At 36.5% G+C, this 20,969-nt stretch overlaps 2 protein-coding genes across 3 annotated transcripts; one reads left to right on the top strand and one right to left on the bottom strand.

The window, feature by feature from the left end:
• Positions 1–618: 618 nt before the first annotated feature.
• LOC101266382 (uncharacterized) lies at positions 619–17,610 on the top strand. Of its 2 annotated transcripts, none has more exons than XM_004250251.5 (9): positions 619–801; positions 908–971; positions 2,325–2,405; positions 6,119–6,366; positions 9,047–9,199; positions 9,298–9,448; positions 13,237–13,376; positions 13,667–13,702; positions 16,445–17,610. In XM_004250251.5, the coding sequence occupies exons 3-9, from the start codon at positions 2,327–2,329 to the stop codon at positions 17,294–17,296; spliced, it is 1,659 nt and encodes a 552-aa protein (XP_004250299.1). In that variant the 5' UTR covers positions 619–801; positions 908–971; positions 2,325–2,326; the 3' UTR covers positions 17,297–17,610. The 2 variants fall into 2 exon arrangements, with proteins under 2 accessions (XP_004250299.1, XP_010312764.1); XM_010314462.4 differs by having other exon boundaries at positions 672–801; positions 887–971.
• A 940-nt stretch (positions 17,611–18,550) lies between these two features.
• On the bottom strand, positions 18,551–19,837 carry LOC101266088 (thioredoxin domain-containing protein 9 homolog). Its single transcript, XM_004250250.5, has 4 exons — positions 19,631–19,837; positions 19,288–19,563; positions 19,044–19,202; positions 18,551–18,950 (listed from the first exon to the last, which is right to left on the bottom strand). Exons 1-4 carry the CDS (start codon positions 19,649–19,651, stop codon positions 18,768–18,770), a joined length of 639 nt encoding a protein of 212 aa, XP_004250298.1. The 5' UTR covers positions 19,652–19,837; the 3' UTR covers positions 18,551–18,767.
• Between the last annotated feature and the right edge of the window lie 1,132 nt (positions 19,838–20,969).

The following is a 20,969-nucleotide window of genomic DNA, read 5'->3' as shown; positions in this document are numbered from 1 at the left end:
GTGAACTTCACAATGGACAAGGTGAGAAATGTAATATTGAGATGATTCATACATGTGAATAGAGGATGTACAAATATCCTAGTTAAGAGGGGTCACACGTTAATTACAATAGGTGTAGATGAATGAAGATAGACAGACACAACAAAAATTACAAAAGTGTGGCTCACATACCCTTTCATATTCAATTATCACGATAATTTAAAATTCTATATAGAATCAAAGAACTTTTCAATTTTTCAACTTTTGAATCTTAGTAAAATCATCAAATTCATATCCATAATCGTATTTTACTAACCTATAGTGAAAGACACTTGTATTCATAAAAAAAAAAAAACTTTAAAGCCAATATATTATCTATTAATGGTCCCTTCAGCGACATCAAATAAAATTGAAATAATGCACTCCTATGCAAGATGACAAACACAAATCAAAGAACGGACCTGCGCAAGGATGACACACACAAATTGAAATATTGTTCAAATACACAGTCATAATATAATCGTTTCATATAATACACATAATTCACGTTTTATAATTAAATTTTACAATTTCACAAATATTTATTTTTATGATATTATTAATCCTACAAAATCAATAAATAAACTATGTTCCAAGGTTGCATTTATTAATCTTAAAAAATACAAGTTAATAAGAAAAAAATAAAGCGAAAAAGAAAATCCAAAATTAGATTACTAGCCCTTTTTCCCCAATTAGGACTGTGCTTCCACCCAGACTGGTTTCTACATCCGTCTTCTCCCTCGCAGAACCACGGCTCTGTTAGGGTTTACCGCTGAAATTGAGGTAAAGCTTACCTTCTCCTCTTTCTTTTTGCGTCTATTCAAACAGTTGCCATTGATTTTCTTTAATTTTCATTTCTACCGTTTAGGTTTCTCTTTAATTGTTGCAGAAAAACAGCAAACTTGAGGTGGATATACTTCCTTTTTTGGGTTTCTCCGTCTTATCTTAGTCAGGTACGTAGGAGAATGATTTTTACTGTACTTGAGAAAAATGATGATTTGGCTGTTTATATAGTATATTGATACTTTACTTGAGATGATTTAAATGGAGTGACATAGTAGGATTCATATAGCTCTTTTTCGTGGTATTGAGGTGTAGTTTCTTGTTCACGTGTTTGCAGTATTGAAATTACCAGAGCTCATTATATCCTAAATGGGAAGTGCAACAAACTACTTAGGAGTTGTTTGGAGGATTATGCAGTCCTTTAGATTATTTATCCCATGATTTATACCTTAGTTATATAGTATAATACATGAAAGAATAACTTATCCAAGATAAGTAATCCTGGGATAATTTGTTCCCAATCAGATGACCCCTTAGAGTTTTCTAAAAGCAATCAAAAACACCTAAGGGTTTGTTCTGGTGGAAAATTAAGTGGGTGGAGAATCACGAGGGGGCTAAGGTTCAAATCCCAACTGAAGACAAAAAATGCCGGCCCATTTTTCCTATTTGTTTGATTCTCTGTGGTAGAGTGTCCCGGTTTCTTCTGTTAGTGAGGGATAGCAGGTACCCAGTGTAATAGTCGAGGTGCGTGCAACGTGATCTTGACATCATTATCATAAAAAAGAAGGAAAAAAACTAAAGAAAGCAACAACAAATTTGGTTACGCGAACAAGTTGGAATCCAGAAAATAAAATTCAAATAATCTAAAGAGAAGTGTTGTTAAGCATGTAGGATAAACATTCTTCATTCTTCAATCCTCCACTTTTTACTTTTCCTCGTGTTTGGAGCTGCATTTAACCTTTTTGTTTGGCAACTTTGGTGGTTTGCCATAGTAATCATCTAAGCGATTTTGCTGAGTGATTGACAAGCCCTGGGATGATACTGACTTTTCGGCATGATTCTAATCAAGTATATGTCTTCTCTTAATTCACAAGTAAAGTAATAGTAACACATAAAGAAGACACTCCCTTATACAATAGTTATACAAGTTAAAAATTGGACCCATACATTTCAAATATAGTAAAAAGAAAGATACCAGGGTCCAGCCTATCCTGGGATGTTCGAAGCCAATACCTTCTAATCATGCTACTCCTGACGAATTAACTATGTAGGTTGAATACTTTTTTCTGACAGATGAATTTGTTGGGTTATTTGATTGAATTTGATGTGTTTCTCAGAGACCAGATAAAATTCTTAAGTATTTGGCCAGTCCCTATGATTGCTTGGTTTCCTGATTGTTGATTTTTAGAACCTGCTCTCTTTGATAATATTCTTCATAAAATCGATTTCCTAATTCATATTTTCATGTCAGTCTGGTATTTATCTGTTACCATTATCAAAAAATGCTTATCTTGTATTTGCAGGGATGGGTGATGATGCTTTTGATGGCCCGGAATTGGCAGAAAAGTTGTCCAAGCTTAACAGTTCAAAACAAAGCATAGAATGTATCCTTTTTGTTTGTGAATATTATACTTCATGCATATTTTACCTGATTATATTTTGGGACAAAATTCAACTGACTAATTTGAGATCTGACTTGGTAGCAGGCGATTTCCTTCCCATTTCCATTGTTAATCTTTTAGTGGCATTATTGTTAACACTTAAATCCTATAATCAATGTTCAAGTCCCAGAGGAGACAAAAATTACTAGGTGATTCTTCACTTCTATCCTAGCTTTGGTGGATAGAGTTATCTGGTACTTGCTGCTGGTGGGAGGTGGCAGGTATCCCATGGAATTAGTTGAGTTTCCAAAGCTGGCCTGAACACCACGATCATTAAAAAGAACAAAAAAATTTTCCTTAAATCAATGTTCTCCTTGACCTAACTACTTGAACTATTCAATCAACTATTTGTTTATTTTTCTTTAGTGTAAAAAAACATTTATATCCTCTCTAATTAAGATAAATTTAGAGACCTTCCTCTTGTTAAAAATTACACTTAGCTTGTGAGTTTTTTTCCTGTATTGTACATATGTAAACTCCATCTTAGTGGTACTTCACAAAGATAATATTTGGTACAAGTAAAAAGAGCTCTTTGTTTGCTCTTGCCATATTAATTGATACATATATACTTCTCTTGTAAATTCTATGCCTTATATCTTTTTTCTTGGACGTAATACTTTCAAAAGCACATCTTATTCTAAATGTAATTTGTTAAAAGTGCTTAGTTTCTCTTTGTTTGCGCTTGCCATATTAATTGATACATATATACTTCTCTTGTAAATTCTATGCCTTGTATCTTTTTTCTTGGACGTAATACTTTCAAAAGCACATCTTACTCTAAATGTAATTTGTTGACAGTACTTAGTTTCTGGTACTTTTTGATGGTGGGAGGTGACAAGTATCCCGTGGAATTAGTCGAGGTGCGCGAAAGTTGTCCCAAACACCACGATCATTAAAAAAAAATAAATAGTGCTTAATTTCTGCAATAAATGCTTTTTGGTATTTGGGTAAGGTCTTTTTTAAAAATTAATATTAGTTAAACTTTGTGGTTATAATAAAATCAACTATTTACAGTTGAAGACATTTCAAATAAATAAAAGTATTTTAGATAATATGGTTGCACAACTTTAACATGGTATTAGGATTGGTAGAGATCCTGTTTCGAGTCTCATCACCATCTCTTTTCAAAAATGAATTTTGAGATACTTGATTGGTCGGGTTCGCACGTGAGTGGACGTGTTGAAGATATTCACACTCTTCAATTAACAAGATAAACATGCCATTATTAGTGTTTTGATTTTCTCTTTTTTCACTTCAGATATGCTAAATGCTATCTACAATTTCAGGTGCGTGTTTTTTTGGGGTTAATAAACGTTAACATTGTATTATATCTAGAACAGTTCTTAGGTAGTAGTGAAACCTTATTTACAAAAGGGACTCTAGAATGCTTCTATCTCTATCTATAATGAATCAAGTATATCAGTAATAGACATAGACTCATTAGAGTATAACTGGTTACATAAAAAAACAGAGCAGCAAGATAAAGTTAAGCTTGATCTTCTGCATTTCATTTTCTACACCTTCATAGCATCTGGAGTTCCTCTCCTTCCACACTGTACACCAGATGCATGCTAGGATGAGTTTTTTTTCCTGATGAAGTAAGTAGTTCTATTGCAGGCATCAAGTTGATGCATAATAGTTACAAAAGCTTAGTAGCAAAACATCAACTCTCCTTTACATTGTTATTTAAGAGTCAGGGAGCTGACAAAATTCAAAATTTGAATCAGGGGAATCTAGAGGGAATTAGCTTTTAAGGATTGGTAGGTAGTTTGATATTCCATCAGATCATCTTCTATTCCTTCCATTCCAGATACTCCAAAAAATGGCTGCAGGTCTCATCTTCCAGATTTTTCTTTTTTTGATGACAAGGGGACTCGCATCCGCTACCCTTTGGTGCGCACAGGGTAACACCCTGCTTCTATGCAATAGCTCGCAGAGCACACAGGAGAGGTAACCCGCTCTAGGCAATGTTGGTGCGACGAGCTCGAACCATAAGGAAAACCCCTTGCTTTCGCTGGCAAGGGTTTTGAACTCAAGACCTCCAACATTCTCTTGATGGTGCTATCAACTTTCCAGCAACTCCAGCTAATTAAAACATCCCTGATATTCTGAGGCACCCTTTGAGGCCAAAAGGAGCTAAATACTCCATAAGTCTGCTGCTATTTGACATTGTAGAAATAGGTGAACCTTCATGTATGCTAGGATGAGTTTCTACCTACACCTATTTTTAGCTATTACTCCTGCTTCGTCCCAGCTTCTTAGAACTTCAGAAACCATGCCTAGCATGACCTTTGCTAGGTTTTTAAGATGAGCATACAAACCCTATAATTGATCATATGCCATCATCTGGATATTAAATAAGATTCCTTTTCATGCCTGGTCCTAATAAACTTTCTTTTGGAAGTTGCTGAGTGTGCCTGTTTTGTTTATGACATGATATTGTGATTAGGTTGGTCAATGTTCTGGTTTTACTGACGTCACTTATCTGAGCACATTCTACATTTTTCATCATCGTTGTCTTGAAATTAATGTGTGAATGCACCATAAAGAGATTTTCTTGATGGTTGATTGTTGACATCTAGCGGTAGGGGCTCGTCTAATATAGCATGAGAAGGTAAGCATTTATTTTACTACTTTGAAGTAGTAGAAAATGGTACTACTTTCCCAATTTTCTTGCACTGTTCTGCTATTGTAACACAATAAATCTGGTCATGGTGTGACTCAAGAAAGGCAATCTAGGTGTATTCATTTGTCTTGTCTTATGTCCAGTAGCATCGGCCATTTTACTCTACTTCTCACCTGGTTTGATCAAGTGGTCATGTTAGAGGTATAAATAATGATTGATAATGAAGTTGAAATCCCACCAGTATTTGATCAAAAGTTGTAATAAAAAATATTTTGTTCTCCTCTCAGTTCTCTTAGTGTGATTTGTTAAAAACTAGAGGACACGTGTCTCTACATTTTGTTTAGTTATAGCAGAGTTCAATTTACTTGACCTTTTTATTTACTGATTAAGAGAATATAAAAAAATCATGCTAGAAGTGTCAAGTGTTAATATTGATTGAGGGAATGAGTTGGTGTCTTCTTATATGGTCCTAACAATATTCTTTCATGAGCTAATTTTCTAAACATGGTAGTAGATACAAGCTGGTTTCAATTCTTGGTTAGCCCAATATTAGGTCCCCATTCTATATTCACGCTTTAAATGGCCAGCTTTGGGCATGCGGAGAAATGTTAAGTTCTCCACGTTGATTGAGGAAATCTTAGATTGTCTCCTTAAATTGTTGCACAGTCCTCATCTCAACTAGCTTTTGTGGTTGAGTTATACCCGATGTTTATTTTCTGAACAAGGTGGGCACACTTTTTCTTTTAACTTTATCTTATGTTTTAAAACTAACCTAACTTCTATATATTCGGGAAAGTATTATTCAACGACTAACACAATGCAAAGGTACTGTAGTTGGAGAACGTATTATTTCTTCCAGAATACCCCGGTTGTTACTAGTGCATTCTGTTTTGGTACTTTTAGCTGAAACAATGTTCTTGTTGTCTTCAGGAATTTTTTGGTGTTATGTAGTGCTAATTCAGAGTGTTTGTTTAAAAAATTTAGGGTGTTTGGTTCAGTTTTGTTACAATTTCCTTTAACATATTATCAGCTTTATCACGATGGTGCATTTCATATCGTAAGAAAGCCAAGCAGATCGTTGAAACATGGGATAAATCATTCAGATCTGCACAGCGGGAGCAACGTGTTTCGTTTCTGTACTTAGCCAATGATATTATCCAAAATAGTCGGCGCAAGGGTAGTGAGTTTGTTAATGAGTTCTGGAAGGTCCTTCCCGCGTCTCTGAAGAAGGTTAATGAAAGTGGTGATGGAAGTGTGAAGAAAGTGGCTTCTAGACTGGTAATCCCCTTTCTGCTTTCTGGTAGGTGTACTTGTGTGTTAAGTTGGGCTAACTGACAAATGAGAAATCAATTTGTGCATCAGTTAGCCTGAAGATAGGAAAATTGAAGCTTCTTTTTCTCCACACACACACACACAAAAACATATATATATATATATAAAAAAAAAATTGCATTGGAGGTGATAATTCCTTAGCTATCTAGTTGTCCTATACATTGTTCCCTGTGATTCGACCTCAATGTATGTTGTATATTATATTTACAAATAACTCTTAAAGCATGGGCCATATTTGTGGTCAGGGCTTTTCAAATTCAACCTTCATGTGTTCCCTTAGTAGCACACTTCTCGTAAAGTGTGGTCAACATAATAATTCTTAGCCCACAAAATCCCAAACTTCAAAATCCATCTCTCTGAAGTTTCCAAATACTGCTGGTCAACATAACATTTCTTGGTCAACATTTTTCTGCCACCTTGGATTTTGCGGTTCACGTTCCTCTGTTTTTTTTATGATTTCAGTTCTACAACATCAAACCTTCACTTCTTGACGTCTTCTTCCATGATTTTTTCACTTTTGTGTTCTATGTCATTATCCTAAAACAAAACATCTTGCATGAGACTTTTTCTATCATTATCATCTAAAGACACTCAAAATCCGAGTAGAGGGCAATGATAAGTTGCTAAAAACTTTCACCTTGAGTGTCTCAGATTGTTTGGCTTGGGACTTACATAATGAAGTCTCAAGTTCGAAACATCTTTCCTGCCATAGCAAGGGGTTGGTCTTCACACGGAGCTTGCTTAGTGCGGTTTACCTCTCTTCTGTAGTTTGCAGGCTATTGCACAGGAGCGGGGTTCACCTTCACCTAAGGGGTAGTAGCTGCGGTTCCCTTGTCAACAAAAAATCTTTGACCATAATTTTGTATTTTCATCACTATTTTTTTTTTCATTTGGATGGGTTGGTTGGTTGAAATTTTGCAGCAACTTGCATAGTTGAACTCAAATATTGAGAACTTTCTCTTTCTTTTCGTTGTACCTTAGACATGAGCAAGATAATTTTGAAAAGCAAAACAAATTTTCTTAGAACTACTCTAATGTGCACGTGTCATCTTTGAATTAGACATTATCAGCTAATTACACTTTATTATTTATTTGTAGTGATTGTTTTTCTTATTTACTCTTTTTTTTTCTTTTTCTCTCTTGTTCTTCCTGGCCCACATATTCTTGAAAAACCACACAAAACTCATTGCCACACCATTACCACTACCATTACAACTTCCGAAACTTTCACTACATCTACCTTCTATCACGACCTCTAAAACCCTCACCATTTCTATCACCATCTACACCAACTATTGCTTGAAAACTTTCACCATGACCAGAACCACCTGTTTCATTCCATCACCTTCACCACCTCTGGTTCTCTTGTGTCATTCAAACAACTACTAACTTCATTCTCATGCCACAACCTCCCCACCACCTTTCTTGACATCCAACACCAGATTTATTCCCACAACCACCAATCTTCTTTTCCCCTCCACTACCTTCCACGACCTCTTGACAACCACCAAGACCATTTCACCAATCCTCCTTTCCCCTTTATTTTAATTTGCTTGGTGTGGATGACTGGACCTGGAAAGAATTCTCTAAGGCAATGATATATAGTTGATGCCACATGAATGGAGGTCAAGATTTTAATATATAGTTAATAGTATCAAAAATTTCTATTGTAAAGACATGAATTTGGACCAATATTTTTGACAAGAAAATTTCTTGACAATTTCTCAGTCCTTTCCCCAGCGTCTAATCTGTCTCATAAAAGAAGACTAAGCTCAGACGGATTGCAGCCCGCTGAGGCCCCTCCTTAGTGACTTTGGTCAGGAATAGGATTTTATGTTTTTCTTTCACTCTGTAGCTAGAGCAATATTGCTACAAACAGTGAGTGTAAAGTTTCTGCAACAGGCTTTACCAGCCTAAAGAACCACAAATAGTAATATTTGGTCATATTATGCTGCTTGTTTTTACTGTCAACTGTTGCATTGAATTCTGAGAAGTCCTTCATTTCAATTATTGTTAAGGAACATAATTTTTTTCAATGGACCTTGTTAAATTGCCGTTGATAACAGAGAAAGAGTCCATTAGAGACATCTTTGTAAGATTTCGAAGAGGCAGTGCATTTTCAATCTAATTCCAATCAGTTCATTCCAAAAATTTCTTGTAACGGTTGCTAATTGGGCCATGAGTCCTGCTGTCCTAGAAGAAAATCCACTAACATTCTCTTCAAACTTCACTAGAATTCTTGTAACATGTGGGAAAGCCACTACTTAGAATGCTGTCGTACTCTACTACAATGCTTGGAGATGCCCTTCTTTCGCACATCTTTGACATCCTCTTAAAGGTTTGTCTAGAACCTGGACCTCATGGCGATGGAAGTCGCACCTTATTGTCTTTGTGCTTGAATTGATGCTCACCCCTAAGGGATGAAGCACTTGACATGGCATCTTTATTTATCAAGACAAACTGCTTAATTTTGGCATTTACTTAGAAGTTAGGAACTTCTTCACAATGTCTCTCTATAGCTTTGGCGTAATTTTTAAGTTTACTGTTCTCTGAAGCCCAAATAACCTTTTTACTTCTCCCTTCTCTTTCTGATTTGGTTTGTTCTTCTTTTTGTGGGTAATGTTAGGTTAATATATGGGAAGAGAGAAAAGTATTTGGATCCAAGGGTCAGAATCTTAAAGATGAAGTGTTGGGCAAGAGTCCTGCTCCTTCAGAAAGCAAAGGGAAGAGCTCGAATCCTATCGAAGTTGTGAAGAAGGATGCTCACTCAGTAAGGATTGTGAGTATCAGATTAAACTCGTCTGTTCAAAAATCACGCTGGGTTTATTATCATGGTTATGTACAAGTAGTCTGAATGTTTGTTAATTTCAACATCAGAAAATGGCTGTCGGCTGTACTCCAGAAAAAATTGTAACAGCATTCCAACTAGTTCATGATGAAAATGTGAATGAGGAAGATGCTTTGAACAAGTGTAAACATTCTGTTTTTTGCGTTGGGGAAATGGAGAATGATATTGAAAACCGTCAAGGTAAAAGAGTAATTAATTGGCTGTTGGGAATATTGTAAAGTGAAAAGTATGTTGATCTTTTATGTCTCTTAAGTTGATGTTGCATATACATTTTGTGTCATTGTTTAGTTATAATGGAGATTGCTTGCATTCTTGGCACTAGATCATTGTTGCTGTAAGGAGTATCTGCTATGTATGCCAAGTATATGACTATTCATGCTTTGATAGAACTTATGGTTAAAATATGATTTAGCATCGAAGAGTGTGACCTAATGGTCAATGAAGTGGAGAACTACCCAGTCTTAGGTTCAAATCCTAGCAAAGGAATAAACTCTAGATGATTTTTTCCCATGTACCTGAGCCTTGGTAGGCAAAATTACTGGGTACATGCGTTTGTGGTAGTCTGGGAGGTAGTGAGTAATTGGTGCAATAGTTGAGTTACCTGTAAGCTGGCCCAGACAACCACCATCATTAAAAAAAGTTGATTCATCTTCCAACAATCTTGTCTCTTTATGAGTGATTTAGGAGCACTTGCCTAGAAGTTCATAACCAACAACTTTTTGCTCTTTGAAGTAACCAATACTTTTGATCAGCTGCTTGAAGTTGTTATCTACCTTTCAGACAATCACATTGCTAATTTTGGTTAGGTAGGAACACAGAGTCATCTCCCTTAAGATAGCATGTAGCAAGTGAATGAGACATCATAAGATCCGAGAAAGTTGTATCTTGAGCACTTCCACATTATAAATATGAAAATTGTGTTTGTCTAGTGCACATACCTTTGTATTATGGTTTTTTTTCAGCAAGCGACAACATGGAACTTTTAATCTACACTATTTATTATTAGGTTGTTAATATTTGGACAAGCGGGGGTTGCTCGGATTGTAAGCACCCTCCACTTCCAACCTGAGTTTGTGAGTTCGAGTCACCAAGGGAGCAAAAAGGGCGAAGCTCCTAGGGAGGGGTAAAAGAATAAAAAGGTTGTTAATATTTAAGTATATATTTACTGATTAATCAATCTGAACATGTAAGCTATCAAAAACGTTCTCCCTCTTTAGTGGTAGATAGAATTCATTTCATTGAAAAAGGAACTCCTAGAAAGTAAAAGTGATACAATCAAACCTCTATAACGTCATTTTATCCGGATGTTTTTTGGTTAAATCGAAATGTAGTTACAGAGGACATATAATATAACATTATGTGAAAAGTGGCACCCCAAAAAAAAAACTTGGCCGCTATAGTGAAATATTGTTATGGAGGATGACGGTTACAGATTGGTCTGATGGTAAAAGGACTAAAGGAGAATATTCTTGATACTGGTAACTTTGTGTTTCAGTCAGTACTTAGGTAGTACTGAAAAACCGTATTTACAAAAAGAACAAAAAGATTAAAGTCCTTCCAGTCCTAAACCAGGAAACTAGATGGACCCTAAACCATCTATGATTGACTCAGTCTCATTGGAGTAGACATTTGTATACCAAAAACAGAACAACAAAATACATTTAAGCTTGACTTCCTTCCGGTTGTTGTCCCTATTTCAAAACATCTATCATTTCTCTCTCTCCATATAGTCCACCATATACAAGCAGGTATCATCCTCCATCTTTCTCTGTTTGTAGCCCCAACTCCAGCCTCCTCCCAACTGAAAAGAGTCTCATCAATCTTACTAGGCATACTCCAGGAAATGCCTCAGAGATTAGGAAAATCTGCATCAGTTGATAAAGTGAAATTGCAGTGTAGGAAGAGGTGTTTTAGTGTCTCTGTATCCTTACCACATAAGGAGCATCTGTTGCATAGAGATATACCTCTCTTGGCCACATTGTCCAATGTCAGAACTGCTTCATTGGCGAGCAGCCAGGTGAAGCATGCCACTTTTTGTGGCACTTTGACTCTCCAAATTTGCTTCCAAGGCCATTTGAAGTCTTGATTCTCCATAAGACTTGTTTGTATATATCCTTCCTTCACCCTGTATCTTCCTTTGTTGTGTCCATGCCACCATAAATAGTCTTCACCTGGTTGGATTCCTTGGAAACTCTCCAGTAGTTTGAAAAGTTCAATCATTCTGGGAATTTCCCAGTCATTCAAGTTTCTTCTAATATTCCATCCTTGTGGTGACCACATTTTAGCAACAGTTTTCTCTTGGTGTTGAGCCAAAACAAAGATGTCAGGAAAGAGATTTTTAAGGCTCACAGTACCCACCCATTTACCAATCCAAAAGCTCGTTTTTCTACCATTTCGAACTTTGACAGTTAATTGATTACTGAGAAACTGCCAGAATATTCTAATGGGTTTCCAGAGGCTAATACCATAGGGGGTGTTGACCTCTTTAGTTACCCATGTGTTCATTTGCTCATACTTGCTCTTGATTACCCTGTACCATAGGGCTTGGTCCTCCTGTGGTACCTCCATAGCCACTTGACCTTGAATGCTTTGCTTTGGTATTTAAGGTTCTTGATACCTAGTCCACCTTGTTCTTTACTTCTGATAATGTTCTTCCATTTGACCAAATGAAAACCCTTCCTTTCCTTATTGCCTTGCCACAAGAAGTTTCTTCTGATTTTATCCAACCTTTGAACTACTGACTGGGGTATATGAGAGAGAGATAACATATACGTAGGGAGGGCATCTAAGACTGAGTTAATCAAAGTTAGTCTACCTCCCAAGGATAGATATTGTGGTCTCCATCTGGTTAATTTCTTTTCACATTTCTCCAAAATTGGATCCCAAATATCTATGGACCTATACTCGGCCCCAGAGGCATGCCCAAGTATATTGATGGCAAAGTGCCTATGGCACCTCCTAGGATTTGAGGAAGCTAATCCATTTCTAGAACCACATAAATTGGATACAAGTGGCTTTTGTTCCAATTTATATGGAGTCCAGAAATGGCTTCAAAATACACCAATATAAGTCTTATTATCAAGAGTTGCTCCTCCTCATCCCCACAAAAAATTAGTGTATCATCAGCATACTGCAAATGTGTGATCTCTAGACTGTTCCCAGCAACCTTGCTAACTTCAAATCCCTGAATTCGTCCTGTTATCTTAGCTATATTCAGCATGTTGTTGAGTCCCTCCATGGCTATGATGAACAGGAAAGGGGATAGGGGATCGCCTTGCCTGATCCCTCTATGTGCATTGAAGAATCCTTCCGGTGACCCAATTAATGAGTATTCTTGCTAGCATGATAAATTTTAACGTGACCCTATAAGATATCAACCCATGATTCAAGGTCATCAAGACAGATGAATGCATCAACCTCAGGGATTTTCAAAGATTAGTGTGACTGTGTGAGAGGTGAGGCAGGCACATGTCACGAGTTAAAATCCTGCTGGGAAACCGAACTTGGTGTATAAGTGGTATAAGGTAGAAGAAGAACTCATCGTTATTCGTGTTTTGAAACTGAAAAAATAAATTCCTTGAGTATAAATTGTAAAGGATAAGGAGAGGCGCCAAAGACCATCATCTTTCAAAAAGATGATCTTCAGTGGGTTTGCTTTACCCTTTCATATGTCATCTATTCTACCGTTGGAGAACTATAGCTGGATCTGAAGGTGGACTATAGTGTTGCGAATAAACAAAAGCGGGCTGGCTTTGTAAGATTTGTAGATGAATATGAAGATGCCTTAGAGTTTAAGGCCACAGGAAAGATTAGTCCTTGTTTTTGTTTATACTAGCATGGCGTAATCATGAACTCCATTGCTGCAGTATTTTCTCTTTCTTTCTATTATATATTGCTATTTTTCTTGAACTAAGTACTTGTTCCTTTTAAGACTTTTGATATTGTGTTTTCTGCTGACTCTTGCTCAGGAAACCTCCAGGGTTCTGAACTGATGGATAAATTGCTAGAACAGGAAAATATACTTCAAGAATGCATCAGCCACTTTGAGAATGCTGAATCATTGAGAATTACCTTGATTTCTCTCCTGAAAGATGCACTTCAAGATCAAGTACAGTTTTTCATTTCCACCCCCCCCCCCCCCCCCCCAAAAAAAATAAAATAAAAATCTAACACCCTCCCGTACCTCCTTTCACTAGGATTAATCTTAGTTCTTTTTAGACCTTCTATTGTTTACCTTATATTTTATACTGTCTAAAAAGCAGTGAAGAATTATGCAAACTTACATGACTGTTTCACATCCTCCTATTGGTCACTAACAATGTGCAGTGCCTTTATTTTCCTTTTTTTGCGTTTCCATCTTAGCACTCATGTCAACCCTAACGGTTATTGCTTTTTCAGGAATCTAAGCTAGAGCTTTTACGCAGTGGGATGCAGGTACACTCAATCCCAATCTTTTATTGCACATATCTCCTTATATTTTATCTTCTTAGACTCACCCGTGGGATTACACTTGGTATGTTGTTGTATCTCCTTATATTTTATCCACTCACGAGAAAACGGGAACAGAAAAATCATGAAGAGGTTCGCAAAAAACCCACAGGTCGGAGAATTGATGTGTGTGGATCCCGTATTCACTGAATTAATTGCATGATCAGTTGCTGGAATTATTGAACATTTAGTATACTTAAGTGTTGAGCAAATTGGTTAGTTTGTTTCGAGTTGAAAAACAGTCAGATATAAAGCAGTTTTTGGACTCACCAATGATGAAATCTTTGAAATTCTTGAGGAAATTTAAGTTTGAGAAGAGGGAAGATGCGGTGACTTGTTTATTATTCTTTGCTACCAGCCAAATGGATGTTTTGTATGTTTCAGATTCTCATTTAGTGTCCATGGTTTTCCTCTAGATATTATAGGTTTCCCTATTCTTGTTTGCATATCAGAGTTCCTGTTGTTTACAGAACAATCTGAGGAAGTCAGTTTTGTGTGCTTAAGAGTCTATATGGACTTTAATAATTTGTAGCTGCTATGAATAGGTAATAGTCTTGTTTACTTTTGTTTTTCTTTTACCAGTGAGGAGGAGCGAGAGGTTGGTTATAGTAGGTATGAGGAAAGGTAGAGGTAGGCCGCCAAAGAAAAGACATGCACATGACACACCTTCTCCTTATATGGTTTCTCTTGTAATTGCGTGCCGTTGCTCCCATCAACATATAGGCCTAACAACAAAGTCTCCCCAAAATTTTCACCCATTCAACCCTATCCAGGATTCCAATTCAACCTCAACTAATGTTTTCAAAAGTTAGCTTCATCACGTAAAGTAATTGAGTGGTAATGGAAGAGTTACTAAAGTAACAGTTGACATAAGTTTGATGGATAATATTATTAACTAATTATATGAAATATTTTTGAAATGGTATGTGATATTAAATATTTTAAAAGCTCTAACATGAATGTTATACAAATGTGCATTGTAAGGAAGGGAGAGCACTCTAGTTAAGCTAGAGGAATCTCAACATTAGATTCCACATAATATAAAACAATATTTGGTTGAGTGAATTAGGAAAATAATCCCCATAGAAGTAATACAGTGTTTGATTGGCCGTGTAAGAAGTATCACTGCATAACGTTATGCAAAGCTTGCTTGAAAATATTAAGTAATAGTCGCATTAAGGTGTACTAGAATCCATGTACTGTTTTATGTTTGATAGAATGTGGAGTAAGAGCACAATGGTCACTTTATGAGCTTTGGATATTATAGGGCATTAGATGCTAAAATTAGTGGCTTAAGTTGCAATCTGTGTTATGAGTGTATTCACATATATTAAGCAACTAGTTGTATTGTCTTCAAATTATGCTCTTCATTTGACAATATCACTTCTCACTTTTTGCTTAAGGCCCTACAAGTCTTGTATTTGTGCTGTTCGGTTTTTAAAAAGATTGCTCTTGAACAAAACAGCTGTTTACCTTTTTTGTCTAATTTGTCATTTTGTGTGACTCGATGTGGACAACCATTTGGAAACGGATAACTTTGTTATCCAATTTGTCATTATGTGTGACTAGATGTAGACAGCAATTGGCAAGATGACTTCTTCAGGGTATGTGCATCCCATGGCTCGGTCTAGTGGTAAGACAGCAGTGTGTGATGTATGGTTTAGGCTTACATCACGGGTTTGAACCCTGCCTCTGACAGGAACTTGGTGTTTAAGTAGAGGTGAAAATCTGTTAAATTACACCGGTATGTTGTTTTAGACGTTAAGGTCTGCGTACACACCATCCTCCCTATAACCTACTTGTGGGATTACACTGGGTATGTTGTTTAGCCTGTTCAATGCTTAATGACAAATCAGGTTGATTCACTCACCTATTATCATTGTATCTTCGAAGCTTCAGTAGTTGCATATGCCCAAATGCTAGCATGGGCATAGCAGACCAGGCCGATTCTCTTGAACTATTTTCATTGAATGTAGCCTGATCATGCTAATGACATGCTTTTGAATGCTTGGCATTGGTGTTGAGCCGCTTTGGTGTGCATGCAATTTTAGGAGTCGTTTGGTGTGAGGTATAAGATATAATTATTCCAGGATTAAATGTAATATTATTTGATCCCATGTTTGGTTGGAGGTATTAGGTAGTCTTTGAATTATTTATCCCACCATTTTTGCGGTAGTGATGGGATAAGTTATCTCACTTATTCCGGGATAACTTATCCTGGGATTAATTATCTGGGGATAACTTGTTCCCAACCAAACAACCCCTTAGTCTTTTGTGGAATTCCGATAAACCACAGCATGATTGTGTATCATTTTCTTCCACATTTGATAGGGGCATGTCTCTCTAACTTTATGTGTAAGCTGCACACTTTTGAGTTCTCAAGTTCGAAGTTTTTCGTTTTCTCAAGAACACCAGAGATGAACAACATGTGGGGCTTGTCTAACGAGCAACACCTTTTGATTCTTAATCAAACATAGGTTTCAGTCAGCCAGTTTAATTTATAGTAGTCTTAAGACTGCCATATCTCCATTTTCACCCTGAATTTTAATCCTATGCAAAAATGTAACTATTGGATAGCTTTTATAAATGAGAACTGTTTATATGCATCACTTTGTCCTTGATTCTTAAAAGATATTTTTCGCTGGTGTCTGCAAAAATGTAATCATTGGATAGCTGGTTGACATGCAGGTTGCGTGTGGTCAGATTGAACTAGTAAAAAATGCAAGGAGGAGGCTGACATCTCCCAGTGTTGCTGCTCCACCAGTGAATACTGGTATCCTTCCAATTGAAGTCACCAGAACGACTGAACCAACCCCGCCTTCAGTGCAATTAATCAACATACCTCCTCTGCCTCCACCTCCCAATCCCGTGACTTCCTTCACAAATTCCAAAAGTAATGAAGAGGAAAGTAAAAGTTCGGCAGCAGCAGCTGTTGCTGCAAAACTTGCTGCTTCAACATCTTCTGCTCAAATGTTAACCTCTGTTCTTTCATCCCTTGTTGCTGAAGAAGCTGCATCACTGAGCAGTGGATTGAAATCAACTGGCTTCACTTCTAGCTTGCCTTTTGCATCCCCAGAGAAACGGCTCAAGTTAGATAAGCCAATGACTTTTTCTGATATGAACAGTTCTGAAAGGGGTAGCTCCACTTACTTTACTTCATCTCAACAATTGCTTACTAGCATTCCTCTTGCCCCATCCTCAGCCATGCAATCTGTGTCCCAGCCAAACCAGATACAAGCTCCGCTTCCACCTCCTCCCCCTCCCCCTCCATCATTACATCCAGCAAATTCCCCTGCAAGTCAGTTAGTTCAATCTACAGGTATGATGATGGGGGTGATGCCATATGGATATAGCGCTGGCCTTCAACAACCTGTGTCTTCTCAAATTGCAATGGGACTGAGGCCTCCTCCTCCACCACCCCAGCAAGCACAGCTACAATCTCAGCAGCAGCCTGCCAACAGCGGATTTTACCGTCCTTCTGGTATTGGATTCTATGGACAGGCCCATCAGCAGACAGCTCCAGCAGCACCGCGGCAGTAAACCCCTTTGGAATAGGGAGTGCATGTTACATTGTACATTAATAGTAAAAGTAGACTAGATCTAGTTACTGTTAATGGTATCTTTTCATACTCTATTTGCACCCGACATCGCTGGTAATACCCACCCCCTTGTTATCACCAAGTTGCCTACCCTCTTTTCATTTAGTGTCGGGTGCTTTGCATCCATTTAAGCGTACCTGTAACCTTATGTAGGTGCTGTAAGATTAACTGTAGATTGGGCCATGTACTTGATATCTTCAAAACCAGGAGCTGGAAAGAAGCTACTAGGTGAAATGTTTAACATGTTTCGCGGTGTGGGCTCTGTCTATTAGTTGCTTAGAAGTTATGTGTGTTTTAATCCATGGATATATATTTTCCTAAATACGTCTGCAAAGCCAAACCAAAGCCACATTAATTAGAGTTAAACATGGTTGGGCTTGAACATGCATTAAACTTTTTTGCTTGATAGCCATTTTGATCACTTATTTGCACTTGTATGAATTGCTTCAATCCGACCGATTTTACATGATCCATAATTTAGGGGTCTCTAAACATGAAGTCATGATTTTCTCAGAATTTTCTATGAAATTGAGAGAGTATTTTACTGATCAGCATATTTTGGCCCAAAATCTTTTTATAATCATTTGAAGTTACCTATGAACCATACTCATAGCGTCTAGAGTGTGTGGATATGATGCCGGAAATAGACTGATTTTATATCACCCTTCAATTCGAATGTCTCCTTGCATAATATTGATATGGATGCCTGTTTTACTAGGCGCGATAGAATACTCAACTAAGCATTCAACTCGATGGATTACTCCCGCACCAGATAGTTCTCAGCCGCAAGGTTGCCGGCATGCCCCAATGAGAAGGTACTCTCAAATCGAATATCCCCAATTCAAATGTCTCCTTGCATAATATTGATTTCAAACATTCATGATCTGGATGTGAATGAGTCGAATGATTTATCCTTTGGTCTATAGAACCTATCACTAAAATACCCCTAGCTAAGCGGAGCAAAAAGGGTTTTTCATGAGATGAGAAATTAAAACCATTTTCCCACACGAAGTTTGTGAAAAAGTGATTATCTGATAATGAGCTAGGAATATTCAGTATGAATGTCAACTAAGTATCGTAAGTAAATTGCTCCCAGGAGTTATGGACATCACCTTTTATTTTTAACAAAATTTAGGAGTCACAACACAAGAATTCAAAGATTTTTCAAAAACCTGGAACATGAAGAAACAGCTACTTGTCTGAGCAATCAAGTGATGAATGAATCCATTCAACTTTTAATAACACAAACAAATAAAATGTATTATCAGACCCCCCAAAAAAGATGAACCAAAGCAATAACAGTTTACATGGCGAATTTGAAAACAAAATTCAATTCTTTCACCATTAACGAACTTTAGTATATTTTAGTATTAGAAACAGGAATACATAAACAAAGCTATATTATTCTTCATTTACTCCGAGTCCGACGAGTCGGGATTTGAACTCTGCCTCACACTCTTCTTCGCCTGAGCTTTGGATTTTGATAAAAATTTTGATGATTCACCTTCAAAGATGATAACATCAGCTTTAGCTAACCTCTCTTCAAGTTCCTCCGTGCTGAACTCATCGGTACCCCCAAGCTCATCAAATCCAACCTAGAATATCCAATTCATGGCCAAAAAGACGATTTTAAGGTAATGGCAGAGTGCAAAGAGTAGGAAATTCAATTGTTTACTGCACAGACATACCAGGTAGTTATCAACTTTAGCATTTTTGATGAGTGCAAGGGTTGGAAGAACAACAATTCTGAGCTTTTCAGCCAGGTATGGCGCTTTCTCTGCGTTAATTTTCACAAAACGTGTTTCTATATGCTGTTTTGCTAGTATGCTCAAATGCTTATCCATAACCTGCAACAATCAATGCAACAATCAATGGATGCAACAGCCAATAGGCTTTTAGTTGAATTGGAAGGAAACTAGATATTTTTTTTACCTTGCAAGGCCAATTTTCGCGGTAGAAATGGCAAACCACGCGATCACTAGCCTTAACAACAGAGAAAAAATCCTTTTCAGCTTGGATCTCAGAGTATTCTCCATGTCCAAGAGATAACCAACGATTACGTTTTTCAGCCATTTTCTTCATCTGTTGCAATCTACGTTCTCTCAACACCTCCAAATCATCGAGATCTAATCGATCTAAAGCATGAATCTCTTCATCAAGCTTGTCCTCCACCGCTTTTGCCACCGTCAACACTTGCTTCGCCACTATCTGCAATTCATAAAATTCCTAAATAAACATCAAATTTCGCCATTCTCCATTGTTAAATCAATAATACCTCTTGAACCGCATTCTCCATGGTTGCAAATGGAGCAATCTCTGCTTCTTCTTTTTTTGGGGGAAAATGAAAGCTAATTTGTTTGGCTTTTTTCTTCAAATTGAAATTGATTTGACGTTCCTCTCTGTTTCTCCGGTACAGCCTAACCCTTATAATCCACGGGTTGCCCCGGCCCGTTTAACCTTATTGAGTTGAATAAAATCACCACTAATTTATACTATTTGTTTCTTTTTGCTAAAATTCAAATTCATATTTTATTAATTATAATAATTAATAATCGTGAAAACTATTAAAAAAATCAATTTCTTATACGAATCTTACCAAATAACCAATCAAAAGTTAAAAAACAAGATATATTAAATTACTATATGATACTACATTGATAAATCATATATATTTTCATTCAGTATTTGATAGATGTATTGAAGTCAGACTAACCACATAGAGTCAATTCAAATCCAAGTTTCTAATATGTGGATTTTGTCTTTATCAAATCTTGAAGAAATTCAACCTAAGTTTAATAATAATATCGGTTATCGAATTAGGCATGAAAAATATTGCCCAACAAATTTGTATGTTAGTAAAATTTTATCAATATATGAAAACGTGATTAAATTTGATTTTCGTATCTTACCTTAGCCTACCATTTCTTATAAATAAATCCACTAATTCATATTTATGTTTGAGCTATTAACATATTCATTTGATATTTGGTTTACTTAATATTTAGGCCTAAGTCATCTCCAGCCACTCAAAGTTGTCCGCATAATTCATTTAGACACCTTAACTAATCCTTGTGTCAAATGAACACTTTATTTGTTCAAAAGTCATTCTTATTAGACACAAAATGCTGACGTGACAAAAAACGTGTAATTCACTTTCCTTGAGCGCGTAAATTTATTAAAAATAATATTTTTCCTTTTTTTTTCTTAATTTATACCCCTAAGTTAATTTTTAAAAAAATAATTAACAAAAAAGAAGAAGAACAGTTCTCTTCTTCTTCCCTACCACCCCACCCCCACCCCAAACCCCATACCCATGTACCAGTGGTTATCTTCTTCCCCCACCATTCTAATGGTTTCAAAATTCTTAGCATTTTGTTTTATTTTTTTTCTCTTCATTTTTTGTAAAAAAAAAAATCTGCTAATTTAATATGTGAAAAGAAGAAAAATTCGAACTTTGGAGTTAAAAATTGATCGATATTCTCTATCTCTATTTCGATCACTCCGATTGAACAAATATCGCCACTCATTAATTTATTAAAGATATTAAAAAATTCAACATACTTTCAATTTTTCTTGGTCATGAATCTTAAAAATAATTTATTGACGTTTATTTA

This window comes from Solanum lycopersicum, chromosome 11, assembly GCF_036512215.1.
Source record: "Solanum lycopersicum chromosome 11, SLM_r2.1".
NCBI lineage: Eukaryota > Viridiplantae > Streptophyta > Magnoliopsida > Solanales > Solanaceae > Solanum > Solanum lycopersicum.
The sequence above is the reverse complement of the archived record's forward strand: the minus strand, read 5'-3'. Positions and strand labels throughout refer to the sequence as shown.